Source organism: Siniperca chuatsi, linkage group LG1, assembly GCF_020085105.1.
Source record: "Siniperca chuatsi isolate FFG_IHB_CAS linkage group LG1, ASM2008510v1, whole genome shotgun sequence".
NCBI lineage: Eukaryota > Metazoa > Chordata > Actinopteri > Centrarchiformes > Sinipercidae > Siniperca > Siniperca chuatsi.
In genome coordinates, this window is record NC_058042.1 from 18,625,685 (window position 1) to 18,639,706 (window position 14,022).

At 39.2% G+C, this 14,022-nt stretch overlaps 1 protein-coding gene across 2 annotated transcripts; it reads left to right on the forward strand.

Moving 5' to 3' along the window:
* Nucleotides 1-1,150: 1,150 nt before the first annotated feature.
* Nucleotides 1,151-13,406, forward strand: LOC122879887 (calretinin-like). Of its 2 annotated transcripts, XM_044204415.1 has the most exons (11): nucleotides 1,153-1,332; nucleotides 7,416-7,492; nucleotides 7,936-8,025; nucleotides 8,349-8,429; nucleotides 9,555-9,611; nucleotides 10,142-10,219; nucleotides 10,894-10,949; nucleotides 11,040-11,079; nucleotides 11,740-11,793; nucleotides 12,557-12,628; nucleotides 12,802-13,406. In XM_044204415.1, the coding sequence occupies exons 1-11, from the start codon at nucleotides 1,239-1,241 to the stop codon at nucleotides 12,916-12,918; spliced, it is 816 nt and encodes a 271-aa protein (XP_044060350.1). In that variant the 5' UTR covers nucleotides 1,153-1,238; the 3' UTR covers nucleotides 12,919-13,406. The 2 variants fall into 2 exon arrangements, with proteins under 2 accessions (XP_044060360.1, XP_044060350.1); XM_044204425.1 differs by lacking the exon at nucleotides 10,894-10,949 and having other exon boundaries at nucleotides 1,151-1,332; nucleotides 10,999-11,079.
* The last annotated feature ends 616 nt before the right edge of the window (nucleotides 13,407-14,022 follow it).

Sequence of the window (14,022 nt, forward strand, 5' to 3'; positions counted from 1 at the left end):
TCAGAACTGTGCAAACAAATCCTATAAATTCTGTAATTATTATTCATAGAGTTTAGGCTTTACAATGGGAGTTCCTATAAATATCTCCCCCCACTCTGTCTATTTTCTCTCCCTCCCTTTCTGTCTTTTCCACATAAACATTCAGTAGTTGTACATATACACTTATCCTACACACACACACACACACACACACATATTATCTGCCCTCTCCAACTCTCTCTCTGTTTTTGTTTTCTTCCGTTTCTCTCTGATCAGCAGCACACAGCTCTGCAGGGAGGAGATAAAGTGTCTTCTTCTTCTTCTTCATCCTCTCCATCTTAGCACCCCCACCCCACCACCACCACCACCACCACCACCACAGCACCCATCCTTCACACCAGCTTGTGGAGACCGGAGAGGGATGCACCACATGTAGGAGGGGGTGATGAGAAAAAGATAGGAGGAGTGTATGGCGCATCCTGCAGAATGAACAAAGGATGCTGCTGCTTGGATTCACGCCAAGTATGGGTTCGATTGGCAGAGGAGACTGAGTGCCCCTCTGACCTCTGCAGGCCAGAAGGAGTGATGGAGGGTGTGAAAGGTTGAGGGAGGGAGGAGATGAAAGTAAAAGCTAAGAATGGAGGGAGGGTGTAAGTGACATCTGATGGGTAAAATCAAAAACTCAACAGAATGTAAAGGAAGAAGTGATTTGGAAGAAAATGTGACATGAGATGCACATCACTGCACAATTGTTTTGAGTTCCTCCTCCTGAGGTATTGTGGCCCCTGGGATAGGACATTTAATTTATTCAGGCTTTATTTGATAATTCACAATGCAGAGAGCTTTCGTATTGGAAGTGACGGGGGTGACATAGATCCTACAAGATCCACTGGAGCCAGCAGGGCGCCCGCTGAAGGATAAATTGTTTGATGTAATTTTCTCCTCGTGGGAGCAGCAGGATTGGATGATGTATAATGATCCTGCTATCAAACCAGCAGCCTGGACAGCAGCTAATGGTAATTCATTTGCAAAGCCCAGGACAGCCTTCCTCCTCCTCCTCATCCCTGCTGTAATTGGTCTCCTGCCTGTGGGCTGTGTTCACGCTGAAGGCGCCCCCGTGTGGCGGGCAGGAGAAGCGCGCCCAGGAGGTGGGGGTTTAAAAGCCTCAACTGAGGAGGAGCTGCCCACAGTACCAAGGAGCTCTACAAAGTTTACCTCTGACTAACACACTCGACTAACAGGAGGGAGAAACAGCAGAGATGGCAACTCAAGCACAGCAGCCGCCCCACCTGCACCTGGCTGAGATCACCGCCGCGCAGTTCATCGACATCTGGAAACATTTTGACGCAGACGGTCAGTGCGCTCAACTGTCCACCAGGCTGATGAGTGTGGAAATAATTGAGTGGTCAATTAGTATTTATTAGATTTATTAGTACTTATTTATTCATTAGCTAAAAAATATAATTATGAGAAATGTGTGTTATTGGAAATTCACGTTTTTCTTTACTGTATTACAACAATTTCGTTCCAGTGATTTAATTCCGCTTCTGTGTTTTAAAAGTAATCCAGTGAAGCGCTTGTTTGAAAATCATGAAAATATTAATCTTACTAACTACTGTAAAAAAATGTATATATATATTCGCTCCAGCTAATATGAATCGAATACGACCTATAAAGCAAATATTTTTGATTTAAAGTGTTGATTTTTTATTTACTTGATTTTTTTCGTGTCTACTGTAAAACCCCCAATAACGAGTGTTTAATGCTCTTATGTACATCCTGTAATATCATGTATGTTGTGACTTACTACATTTGCTGTGATTTAAATGTGTGAGAGGATCTACAGTGGTTTTTAAAACTATGATGGGAAAAAATGTAATGACTGACAGAGTGAAGTTAAAGAGAGGAGGCTGGAAACGAGGGAGAGGAGAGAGTGAAAAAAATAAGAGAGGGGGCTGAAAGAGAAGAAGAATGAGAGAGTGAAGGAGAGATGGGGGAGGGAGGGATAAAAGGACGCAGAGGAGGGAGGACGGGGGGGGCTTCTGAATCTGAGAGCTTAATGGGAATGAACTGTGTGTGTGTGTGTGTGTGTGTGTGTGTGTGTGTTTCATATTCTTATATCCCGGTGGGGACTTTAACCTGAATGCACACTAACCTAAATGTGTGTGTGTGGCAGTGGTGGAAGACATACGCAGATCCTTAACATCTAGTTATACCACAATAAAAACATAACATGTTACAAATAAAACTTCCAAATTTTACTCAAGTAAAAGTAAATAACTGAACTCAACATTTTTATGCTGTTGTGAAGTTAAATCTATAACAATTAGAGCTGAAGTGATTAGTTGATTAATCAGTTAGCTGATCAACAATTTTGTTAATTGCTTAAGTTGCTTTTTTTTTTTTTTAGAAAAAAATGCCAAAATGATCTGTTCCAGTTTCTCAAATCTTAATATTTGCTGGTTTTATTCTATGATATTAAACTGAACATCTTCTGGTTTTTAACTGTTGATCAGCAACACAAGTAATTTGAATGTGTCAGTTTGGGCTTTGGGAAATTGTGATGATTTTTTATTTTTTTTATTTTTTTTACTATTTTCTAAAATTTTATGGACAAAATGATTAATCAATTAATTGAGAAAATGATCAACAGATGAATCGATAGTGGAAAGATTTGTTAGTTGCAGCTCTAATAACAACGCATATATTATAAAATTATCACATGTAAGATCTTAATCTGCAAAGTAACTCCAGCTGTCAAATTAGTGTAGTGGAGTAAAAAGTACATCAGTTGAATCTGATAAAGTAGAAGTTTGAAGTAACATAAAAATGGAAATTCTCTGTAAAAGTACCTCAAGATTGTACTCAAGTTCAGTAGTTAAGTACATTTACCTTGTTACGTTCCATCACTGTAACAGTCTGATTCAGGTCAGAAAGTTGTCTGTCTCACTATGAGCCACTCCGGCTTTAGTGATTTTCATGTTGCATGTTCATGTGCAAATTGAAGGATTATTTTCTGAAGCTGTTCAGTAAAAACTCTGACCTCTATTGTTAAACCCTTTGGAAACCCTGTCCGATAAACTCAGTTTATTTTCATGTTGTTCTGCCGATAGAGGCGCCAGATCAGAAAACACTCATATGGGTCATTTTGGAAGGACCATAGACTGTATATAAATAGATCTTTATATACAGTGAATGGCAAATGAAAAATTTCAAAAACCATGAATCTTAAAACAGGTCACATTTTAAAACATTTACAGTCGTGTCTTACTATGTAATGAGAGAAAAAACAGATAGTTAGTGTAAATGGCTAACTGATCAATGGCTAATTGATCCAGAACTCACGACTGCAGTGACTTTTTTTTTTTAACTATCATCTTCAAGCAGCTCCACTGGAGACGTTCAGGGGTTAAGTTTTCAGCTCAAGGGTAGCTCACCACCATAATTATTTCCCCACCTAAATGGGTAAGATCATGGGTCTGAATTGCATAAGTGACAGAAATACGTTTGCTTTTTTTGGGCCCACAATATGAAGAAAAGCTAAAACCTCCCTCCTGAGTTTGAAAAAATGTTTTGAAGCATTGCCTTCATCTAATATCATCTGATACCATCATTAATACAAAAACCATGGGGCACGCCGGTAGCTCACGTGGTAGAGCGCACGCCCCATCTGCCAACGCAAACTCCTTACCGCAGCCCGCGGCCCTTTGCTGCATGTCATCCTCTCTCTCCCCCTGTCATGTCTATCTTTGGCTGCACTATGAAATAAAGGCAAAAACATAAACCATCAAGCTCATGATGCTGCAAATAAGAAGTAGACCAAGTTTAGACCATTAAGTTTGTAATTCCACAGACCTCATGGTCTTTAGTTACTACTCTTAGTTAGTTACTACTACTTTAGTTTTTTTACTGGTAAAATAAATAAGTTATTTGGAAAATGGCTGATCCAGGGGAATAGCGCCTTGTCCCTCATCACAGAAATAGTCTCACTCAAAGTAAACACAGAATCTTCTGTCCTCTCGCTATAAATTGTCTATTTTTGGGGACGTCTTGGTAATGGATTGTTGTTGGCTAAGAGAACATCACGGCAACAACAGGTTGTTTTCTTGACTCCAGCTGCAGCACAGCAGCAACCGACAGGACCGGAGCGCCTATTGGCTGAGGGGAAACTGGGACAAACAGAAACAAGTGTGAATCTGAAGGAAGGATTTCCAGCAACGGTGTGAAGTCTTCAAACCTGTGTGGGCTTTACATTTGTTTTCAGTCATTATGAGTTTGGCAGCTGGGTTGTTTTCAAAGTGCCGTTGAGCAATCAGCAGTTGAGCTGTGTTTGAAAATGTTGTGGGCTGCATCTGCTCAGTATGCAGTGTGCAGTGGTGCGCTTCATGTGGCAGCTGAGATTTGTGTTGCAGCTAAACTCTGGCAGTGAGCCCCAGTGACCTGAGAACACAGTTACTTATGTGGGCTTTATTAGAAGTCACAGGACTTGTACACACTCATACTTCATCATAGATTATTTGTTCCTTGCTTTCCTCACTTAGGACACTTTGTACTGTATTTAATCAGTTATGTATCCGATTATGTGATAGCAGAATCCAGAAGAGTAAACTGGACGTGTCTTTTGTCAGGTGAAAAGGTTAGATAACATTTTCATATATCATTTTACACAATTTCAGGAGACGATGCTGTAACAGTACAGCGTCGAGGTTGACTTAGAATTTACTTAGAGTCAATCAGAGCAAGATTCGTCCAGTTATCTGGCCAGTAGTTACTGTATCTGCACTGTACGTACATGAATAGGAAATGGCCGTTTCCATGTCCTTGAAGGACAACAAGAACGCATTCAAATACACACAAATACTCACTATTTGCTTTAGAGGAGTACGGGTCTTGGCCTAGAGTGTTACCCACCAGTCTGTTGATGTTGTTATACACAATAAATTGTGTATATTCCCCTTCTTGCATGCTTTTTGTCACACTTGATCTGCCTAAACTCTGCAGTCCCAGCTGAAAAGGGCCAGCTAAGCAAGATGGATGCAGCACTCAGTAAAATAATTACTGCTTTAAAAATAGTTTGGAGTAATGTGATTTTGTAGTTAATAGTCATCCCCTCTAAATTAAGGCACAGATAAATAATAACTTCACAAGTGTCTGAATTATATTGAAGATACTACAATATACAATCTTTTTAGGGATGGCAATGTCGGTCGGTCGGTCGGTCCACCACTTTGGTCCCGACTAAATATCTCAACAACTATCAAATGGATTGCAATAAATTGTTGTTCAGACTTTCGTGGTCCCCTGACTTTTCTTCTTGCGCCACCATGAAGTTAATATTTGTGGTTCTGTTTGAAATATCTTGATGGCTGTTGGATGGAGTACCATGAAATTTGGTTCACAGTTTGGTGATCCCTTAACTTTTCATCTCATGCCATCATCAAGTCAAAATTTGATCACTTATCAGTACTTTGGTTTATGGCCAAATACCTGCAAAACTAATGACATTCCCATCAGTCTTAGCTGTATTTTGTGTTTAATGCTAATTAGCAAATGTTAGTATGCTAACAAGCTAAACTAAGATGTTGAACATGGTAAACTTTATCCTGTAACTGCTAAACATCAGCATGTTAGCATTTTGATTAAGATTTAATTGCAATTTTGAAATTTTCCATTGCTTAAACAGAAAGTTCATATTCATTCTTTTCTTTGTCAAACCTGAACTGATGTAAGACTTTAGTGTGAAGAACAGAGTGTGAAGATATAATATAGTGATATTGTTTATGTCCAGATTGTGGCTCCCGACAGGCAGCTTTTGGAGTTTGGGTGTTATAGAAAGTAACATAGTGAAGGATTACTGTGCTCACCATTATTTAACTAAAAATCAAATGTGCAATTTGAAGCAACCTGGCTAACACTCAAAGTCAAAAGTAGTTTTTTTTTTTTTTTACTACATGTGACGTTTTAATTATTATTTAAAATAAATTTTTCGTCCAGTGTTTTCTTTATATGTCAGTGCTATTGAAGATGCAGATATGATAATTTCATTGGTGGAATGTCTTGCTGATTTGATATCTAACATTTCTTCCCAGGCGGTACAGAATTTGATTATTTGGCCAACAAGGGGTAATCCAGCCATTACTCAGTTTGAATGCTCACTGATGATAAGAAATTATTAGCAGTTAAAGTTTGAAAGTGAAACTGAATTGAAGATGAATGTTAGGTTATACTGAGTAAATGCAGCTTTGTATCGGCCTGCTTTGTTTTCCACACCCAAAGCTTTGTGCTCATGCAGTGATTTGTTTATTTCTAAAACACCAGCTCAACCGAAGCACAGATGGTGACATGGAGCACCTATAAAATACAGTGTGCAATTGAATCTGGGAGGGGGGGATGATCAGAAAGGAAAGGAGATAAGAGGATAAGAGATTAAGAGATGAAGAGGACGGCAGGGTGAATGCCTGCATTTTATTCTGTACATCTGTATTTTATTCTAAATTAAAAATAACAATTTTATTAAAGTCTATTTTTGTACGATAAAATGCATGAACCCCCAATCCCTCTGCACAGACTGTAGACAGTTGGGACTCACTTATGATTAAAAAGAGAACGCTGAATGTCCTATATGTTACCATTTGACTTGCAGGGAAAACAGTGGAGTAAATTATCATATTGAATCATCTCCTGTCATGTGGCTGTCATAAGAAGTACAAATCCAGAAGCAGGGACAGAATGCCCCAATAAGCATCAGTCTGACTGCCCACTTTCACCCTCTTAGCCTAGAAAACACTCATTATACTGCTTACACTCCAGCTGCACTGGACGCTTGTGGGGGGGTTTTCTGCTGCAACACATCACTGAATCTTCACAGTCCCTGCCACTGCTAAATGCCAATTTGGCACGATATATGAACGTGAATAGAGAATATTCTCTAGACATGAGCTGTTTTTGTGCGGCATGCGTTCAGTTCATCAAAGCGTGTTTTTAATTAAAAGTTGTGTAGAGATGATATAACGTGTTAATCTTGTTTCCCAGTGCTCCGGGCTTCACTCAAGACAAAAATATTGACGACCTAGAATTGTGATTTGACTTGCACTAAATTCAGGGTTAAACCAACCAAATACTCTCAAAGAAACTGATTTAAGTACAGCTGTAAGTATGTATATGTTCTGTATACAGTCCAAGTAAGCAGTTTAGTCCAAGTAAGCAGTTCTGTAAACTGCTTACTTGGATCCAATCACAGAAGAACTTGAGACTGGACTCGCACTCAAGGTTTGATGACTGTTCCAAAAATTTAAACACCCCCAGTGAACTTTAATCTTTCATCCACATCTAAGTCTTTCATCAAACTTTTGAACGGTCAACAAATCTTCAGGCGACTTAAAAGCTTCATAACATAATTTGTGCCAAACTAATTTAGTTCTTCTGGCGCTCCACAGGAAACGGTTATATCGAAGGGAAGGAGCTGGAGAACTTCTTCAAAGAGCTGGAGACTGCAAGACGAGGAGTAGGCGTGGTGAGCATGTGCTTACTGTGACACATTTCTGAATACTTAACATAGCTACCTTTACCCAAAGTGTCTCTTGGAGCTGACACCTGAGTTCATTTTCAGGTTCAGAGTTCATTTAGGTGGTAGTGGTGGAGTACAAAGTGAGTGCAGGGGAAAACACATGAAATATATTCAGTGAATGTTTTGCCGATACATTCAGTATCAACATTTTGCGACTTGCCACATACGTTAGTTAACAACGTTTCACTCATTATGTTGATAGGAACCATTACTTAGTTTTATACAAAACTGAGTTGCTGTTGCAAGTCAGTAGTATTATAAATGTAATTTCTGGGGGACAGGGTTGGCTTAGTTGGCATGTTTTAATAGGGTTTTGTCTTAAATATATGTTTAAATTAAAGGCCGCATTATCGGATGTCTCTGTGATCTGTGATTTAATGTGTTTGCAGGATCCTTCACATGCTGCGTTCAAAGAGAAGATGAAGGAGTTCATGGCCAACTTTGACAAGAACGCTGATGGGAAAATTGAGATGTCAGAGGTGAGAAATCAAATACAGCTACTTCTTGGGCATCCTATAGTTGTCTAATTGTTAAGACACATACTGTAAGGTATATCTACAACATCCCTGGTTCGTCTCCAGCCTTTGCTGCATGTCATCTCCCTTTTCTCTGTCCCTATATTTTTTTTGCATCTAAACTGTGAATGTATCCAATAAGGACAAAAGTCCTTGTAAAATATAGCAACTGTTTAAACAAAGCCTTCATTTTAAATGTTTCCTGTCTTTATAAACATACACATTAAACCTAAAATATAGGTCTCTGGAATAATAATCCTTCTGTCTCTTTACCTTCCACTCTGTAGTTGGCTCAGCTTCTGCCCACAGAGGAAAACTTCCTGCTCTGTTTTAGGGAGTTTGTGGGATCCAGTGCCGAGTTTATGGCTGTAAGTTTGTGTATATTGTAAATCTGTGTCCCTCACCTTAAGGTCTCACAGTCATCAAAACTGATTCAATTTAAATATGGTACAGGATACATGGACAGCCCACAATGCCACTATAAGCCTTCTTCTTTCTCTGTTTCTGTTGGAAAAAGTTGTTCACTGACTGGCTGATTAACTTTACTGAGCTGTGAAATCTCCCCACAAATGCCTCAAGTGAGCATCACAGCTCGTCCTGCGGGACACATGTTCAGCTGCCCTGCGATTCCTTTTGTGTCTCTGCCAAGTTAGGATGCCTGTTTTGTGTAGATAACAATACAGTAAGGGTATAAATTGTTAATTTAAACTGCACCATGTTTAAGATTATGGTCAGAGTCATCCCTGACAGCATAAAGGTGAATTAAATAGTCTTTTTGAACAAAGAAGTTTTAATGAAAAATTGTAATCAACTGAATTCACAGTTAATATCCACAAATCAGCATTTTTAGTGGCTAATGTTTGCTGATGTTAGTGTAACAGTTTTTATCAAACCAAACATGAACTCCAATCTCAAAAATAGTAGGAATATAGGAGGATAGTTGGTATTTAACGCTTTGCCAGCAAGTAAACAACAGCATATTTGACCCACACTCTAGGAAAACATCAGTAACCTCTCGCCTTCTTCGGTTGCACATGTTAAAATAATCAGAGAGAAAACAGTAAGGCATCGAACATCTGGTCCTCTGTGATTGAAAATAACCTGCACATACACCCACTTGGTGTACTCAAGTTTGGGCTGAGGAGGGTTTTCAGTGGTGGTGTGATGTTCAGGCTGCTCTTGTGTGTTAAAGCTATTCTCAGACAGCTATACATTATGAATGGAGCACAGCTTTCTGCAGGGGGAAAGGCAGTGAGTGCTGAAGGGGTTTAGGTATCCATCTTTGATAAGGACAAATTTTATATTTACACAATGTCAGATGACACCCTCGTACCAGTGTCATTTCTCTTTATTGTAACCTTTTCTCCCTGTAAATCAGATAATATACAGAGAAGGTCTGCCAGTCGTATAGTCAAGTGTGCATTTTGACTCGTCATAAAGTAGCACACGTGGTTTCTGAGAGTTACTGTAACAACATCTGTCTTCTCCTGCAGGCCTGGCGGAGGTATGACTCTGACCGGAGTGGATACATTGAGTCGAATGAGCTGAAGGTAAAACACAGTATGCCAAAACTCTGCACTAAAGCCAATTCATGTACTGTAGAATCATTTAAAGTACATGCTAAAGACACAGCTGCTCTGACAGCCGTACAGCACTCTCACAGAGGTTTAGTGCTTCTGTCATTTACACGTCTGCAAAAACATGCACACTCTCTGTTCTGCATCCGACCCATGAAGTATTAAAAAATGCCCTCACACATGATAATTAGAGTCAGTAATGTGTATAACTGTAATCACTGTAAACAAACCAGACCTTGGTTGAGATGATGATTAGCTTCTGTGTCATGCTAGTGGTATAATTGGTGCTAATGTCTCCACTGAGGGAGCTACTCTGAACCTACACATGTGTGTTGTGCTCTCCACTGAATATTCTCACTGTCATGTGAAAAACACTCCACTTGCTTTCACATCCTGGACTCTGTACATAGACACCATTCATTTTCACCATAACTGCTAACCACCAATCATAAATGCATTATGCCATCTAGTCACTGACTGGGGAAGTTTTTCTGTCTCGTCAGGGTTTCCTGTCAGACCTGCTGAAGAAGGCTAACAGAAACTACGATGACAAGAAGCTCAATGAGTACACACAGACAATTGTGAGTATCATGAGGCATAGAATATGTTTTTCCTTCACTCTGCTTCAGCAAACTCAAAATTATAATGGAGTAAGAGTTTAATCAGACTATTCACTGTAGAAAATACAACATTTCTTTCTATTTATATTAACATTACAGTGATGCCTAAACTGGTACTGACAGCACATAAGCTGAAAAGAACTATGTACCTTTTAGACCCAGTGTCATTTAAAAAAAATCTATTGTATTACATATATACTGAAGTGTATCAGTTAACAAAGTTGTCAGTAACTCTAAGAATTAACATTTTTAAAAAAGAACATTTTAACACATACAGATCACGTACATCATACATCACGTGTATGCTTATCAACAATGCCTTCATGCCCATATGTTCAAAATGTAGCACTTTGCCGCTACATTTCTACATAATGTAACTGAAATAATAATCCCTAAAGGCTTGAATTTGAATGTACTGAACAACATCAATGTCTGCAATCACCCTCCAGCTCACCTGCGGTGCTGATACATCACTTTTCTCGCCACCAGTCAGCCATCTGTGGTCTAAACACACTCAACTGCAGCCATTGAAGCTTTCTTGAATGGATGTGTTTAACATGTAAAATGTGTGTGTAGGGCCGTACACGAAGACCTTCTGTTTGCTGTGGTTTCTCTGATAAATTCTCTCTGTGCAGCTGAGGATGTTTGATCTGAATGGTGATGGTAAGCTGGGCCTCTCTGAGATGGCGAGGTGAGTGCGTGTCCAGTTTTGTTTGTCTTTTTTTAACCCTCTCTTAAAGGATGCTGCCAAGATGAAACCTCCCCTGTTGTTTTACCACAGGCTCTTGCCAGTCCAGGAAAACTTCCTGCTGAAGTTTGAGGTGAGATTACACTCAAATTGATTTTAGGCATAAAATCACAACAACTGTAGCTACTTAAGATTGAAGTCCTGTAACCTGTAAGTCAGAATGGTACAATTCAACATTATTGGATTCACTACAAGAGGATTATTTGTCATCAGAGTACTGAATGGAAATGTGGGTCATTGACACACATGCATGTTTACTTACTGAAACTGAAATCCTGTGGGTTGTGAGTTGTTGTTTTTTTGTAGGACTTTAATTTGCACCTTAAATTGAAAACAGCTTTACTTATTGCACAGTTTCATGTATATTCTTAGCTAGAAGACATTATTGAGGGAATACATAGCCAGTATGTATACCATTTGGATGCCTCAATATTTGTAACACAGTGACAATATTGATCGACATATACTGCATCTCCCACATGTATTTTGTCATGTATGTTCCCATATGTACATGATAGCTTGTGAGAGCAGATCAACAATTCCTTTCTGACAGAGGATTAGTCTGATCAGGATTAACTCAACTCTAGTCCCAGTTATCATAATCTGCATGGATTAATATCAGTTCTGGATCTGATGGGGCTTTTACCTCTCTAGAAATATCCTGTGGTTTCTAGCAATTTTCACCCTTCTCTCTCTCTCTGTCTTTCTCTTTCTCTCTCTCTCTTACTCACAGGGCATCAGGCTCACAGTTAAAGAGTTTGACTCCCTCTTCACCTTCTATGATAAGGTGAAAAGAGCATGTTTGTCTGTATGTTATGTGTAATGCATAAAAAGTAACATTTCCATTTTTCCTATGAGACTATATATGACTGATTTCACACTACCTCTTATTTATGCACTTATGGCTTTAAATTGATTGCATATTTAGACTTGATGCCACTTAACCTAAACAAGTATATGATAAATGCTCAGGTTTTAGCCATGCTAACGGCTCTAGGGATATCGATGTCAGTTGGTCAGTCGGTCCAACACTTTCGTCCAAGAACTATTTGACGGATTTCTATGAAATTTTGTACAGACATTCATGGTGCCCAGAAGATGAATCCTACTGACTTGGTGATCACCTGACATTTCCTCCAGCACCACCATGAAGTTTGACATTTCTGTTTTTCAGTGAAATGTCTCAACAACTTTTGGATGGATTGCCATGAAATTTGGTAGTCAAATTCATGCTCTGCTCAGGATGAATTGTAATAACTTTGGTGATCCCCTGACTTTTTATCTAGCACCATCATCAGACAAAATCATCAGTCAAAATATTGATTTATCCAGTACATGACATTCCCATCATCCTTGGCTGTACTTTGTGCTAATTAGCAAATGTTAGCATACTAACACACTAAAATTAGACGGTAAACGTGGTAAACATTATACCTGCTAAACATCAGCATGTTAGCTACTATGGCTGTAGATGCTTTGTCTTGTTTTTACATTAAATACTTTCATTTCTTCTGTACAATTCAGACCTCTCGTGTTGTCTCTTTCACCAGGATGGTAATGGGTATATTGATGAGCAGGAGCTGGATGCTTTGCTGAAGGACCTCTGTGACAAGAACAAAATGGTAATGAATAGTTTGCTTATTGATTGATCAGTTCAGGTTACTTTTCTACTTGCCAAATATAGAGCTGAGATGGAATAGCTGCCTGAGATGCCTCTGCAATGTACTTTATGTTTGCACCATCCGTAGACCACCTTGTGCTCATTGCTCGTGTGTGCCTGTGTTGTTTCTGGCAGGACGTGGACTCAACAGGACTGGTGGGGTACAAGAAGAGCATCATGGCTCTGTCTGACGGAGGGAAACTGTACCGCACTGAGCTGGAGATCGTCCTCTGCCGGGACTCCACGCTGTGACCTACTTGCCTGGGACCCTGCCACCCCCCACTGCCTACCTCCTGATGTAATCTGGTGCATGTGTGACCCTTAACCTCGCTACACCACTTAGAGTGAAAACAAAAGTGCTCCTAAGAGCACAAAGTATACCGCTGGCCCTGCTGTTTTAGCTTTGAACCCCTCTGAGGTCTTTTCTTTTTTTAACTTTACATGCAGTTCCATAGTGAGATAGCCATAGCAATGACTACAGGAATATATTGTGTATTTATTTAATTGACTTCCCGTTTTTAATATGCATTTGTTTGTTTTTATACATTCATCTCATATCTATATGTGTTCTCTTCCAATTCATTTAAAATGAATACATCTGTTCTTAATCATCTTTTCATTTACTTTATTTATTTCTATTTAATTTAATATTATCCTGTTTTATTTGATGAGGCTTGTATTGTTCTGTTAAAGATATATTAAAGATATTGCTGAGAGAATGAATAAATATACCATGACAACTCTTGTCCCAATTATTCACGTGCATTAACAAGTCATATCTTCATCTAAACGATGTTCTGTTACACCTCAGCTATCAGGGGGATCGTTTCAACTGTGCGACTGCCTCGGTTGTGAGAGGTTTGTTCAGTCTTTTCTCTCAGCACCGTGTAAAATAATTTCCCCCCCGCTCTGAGAGTTGTGTGGTTCCAGTGAAGATTACAACTCCGGTACATATGCCCAGGGCAAGAGTATTTTCTCCAGAGTGCTCCACCTTCACTTTTTTTATCTCCCGGTAACAGAAAGTGTGTCGAAAAAGCTTGTGCTTTTCATAGAGAGGACTCTCTGAAGCCTCTGTGACACTTTGAGATGAAGTGAGCAGAGTGGGACAAGCTGAGAGATCAGGGACAGCAAAAATACAGCAGGATGATTGTCTACCTCTTTCTACATGTATAAAAATCAGGAAAATACAACATGACAACCAAAATTTGCACTTTTAAATAATTGAAATATGTCTCTTTCTCGTCCAAATGTGTGTATCTGAGCATCCACACCTCACCAGACAAAACATATTCTCCAATATTGTACTGATTATATTTGCCTCCATAATATCTTAATGACAACATATCTTTATTGTAG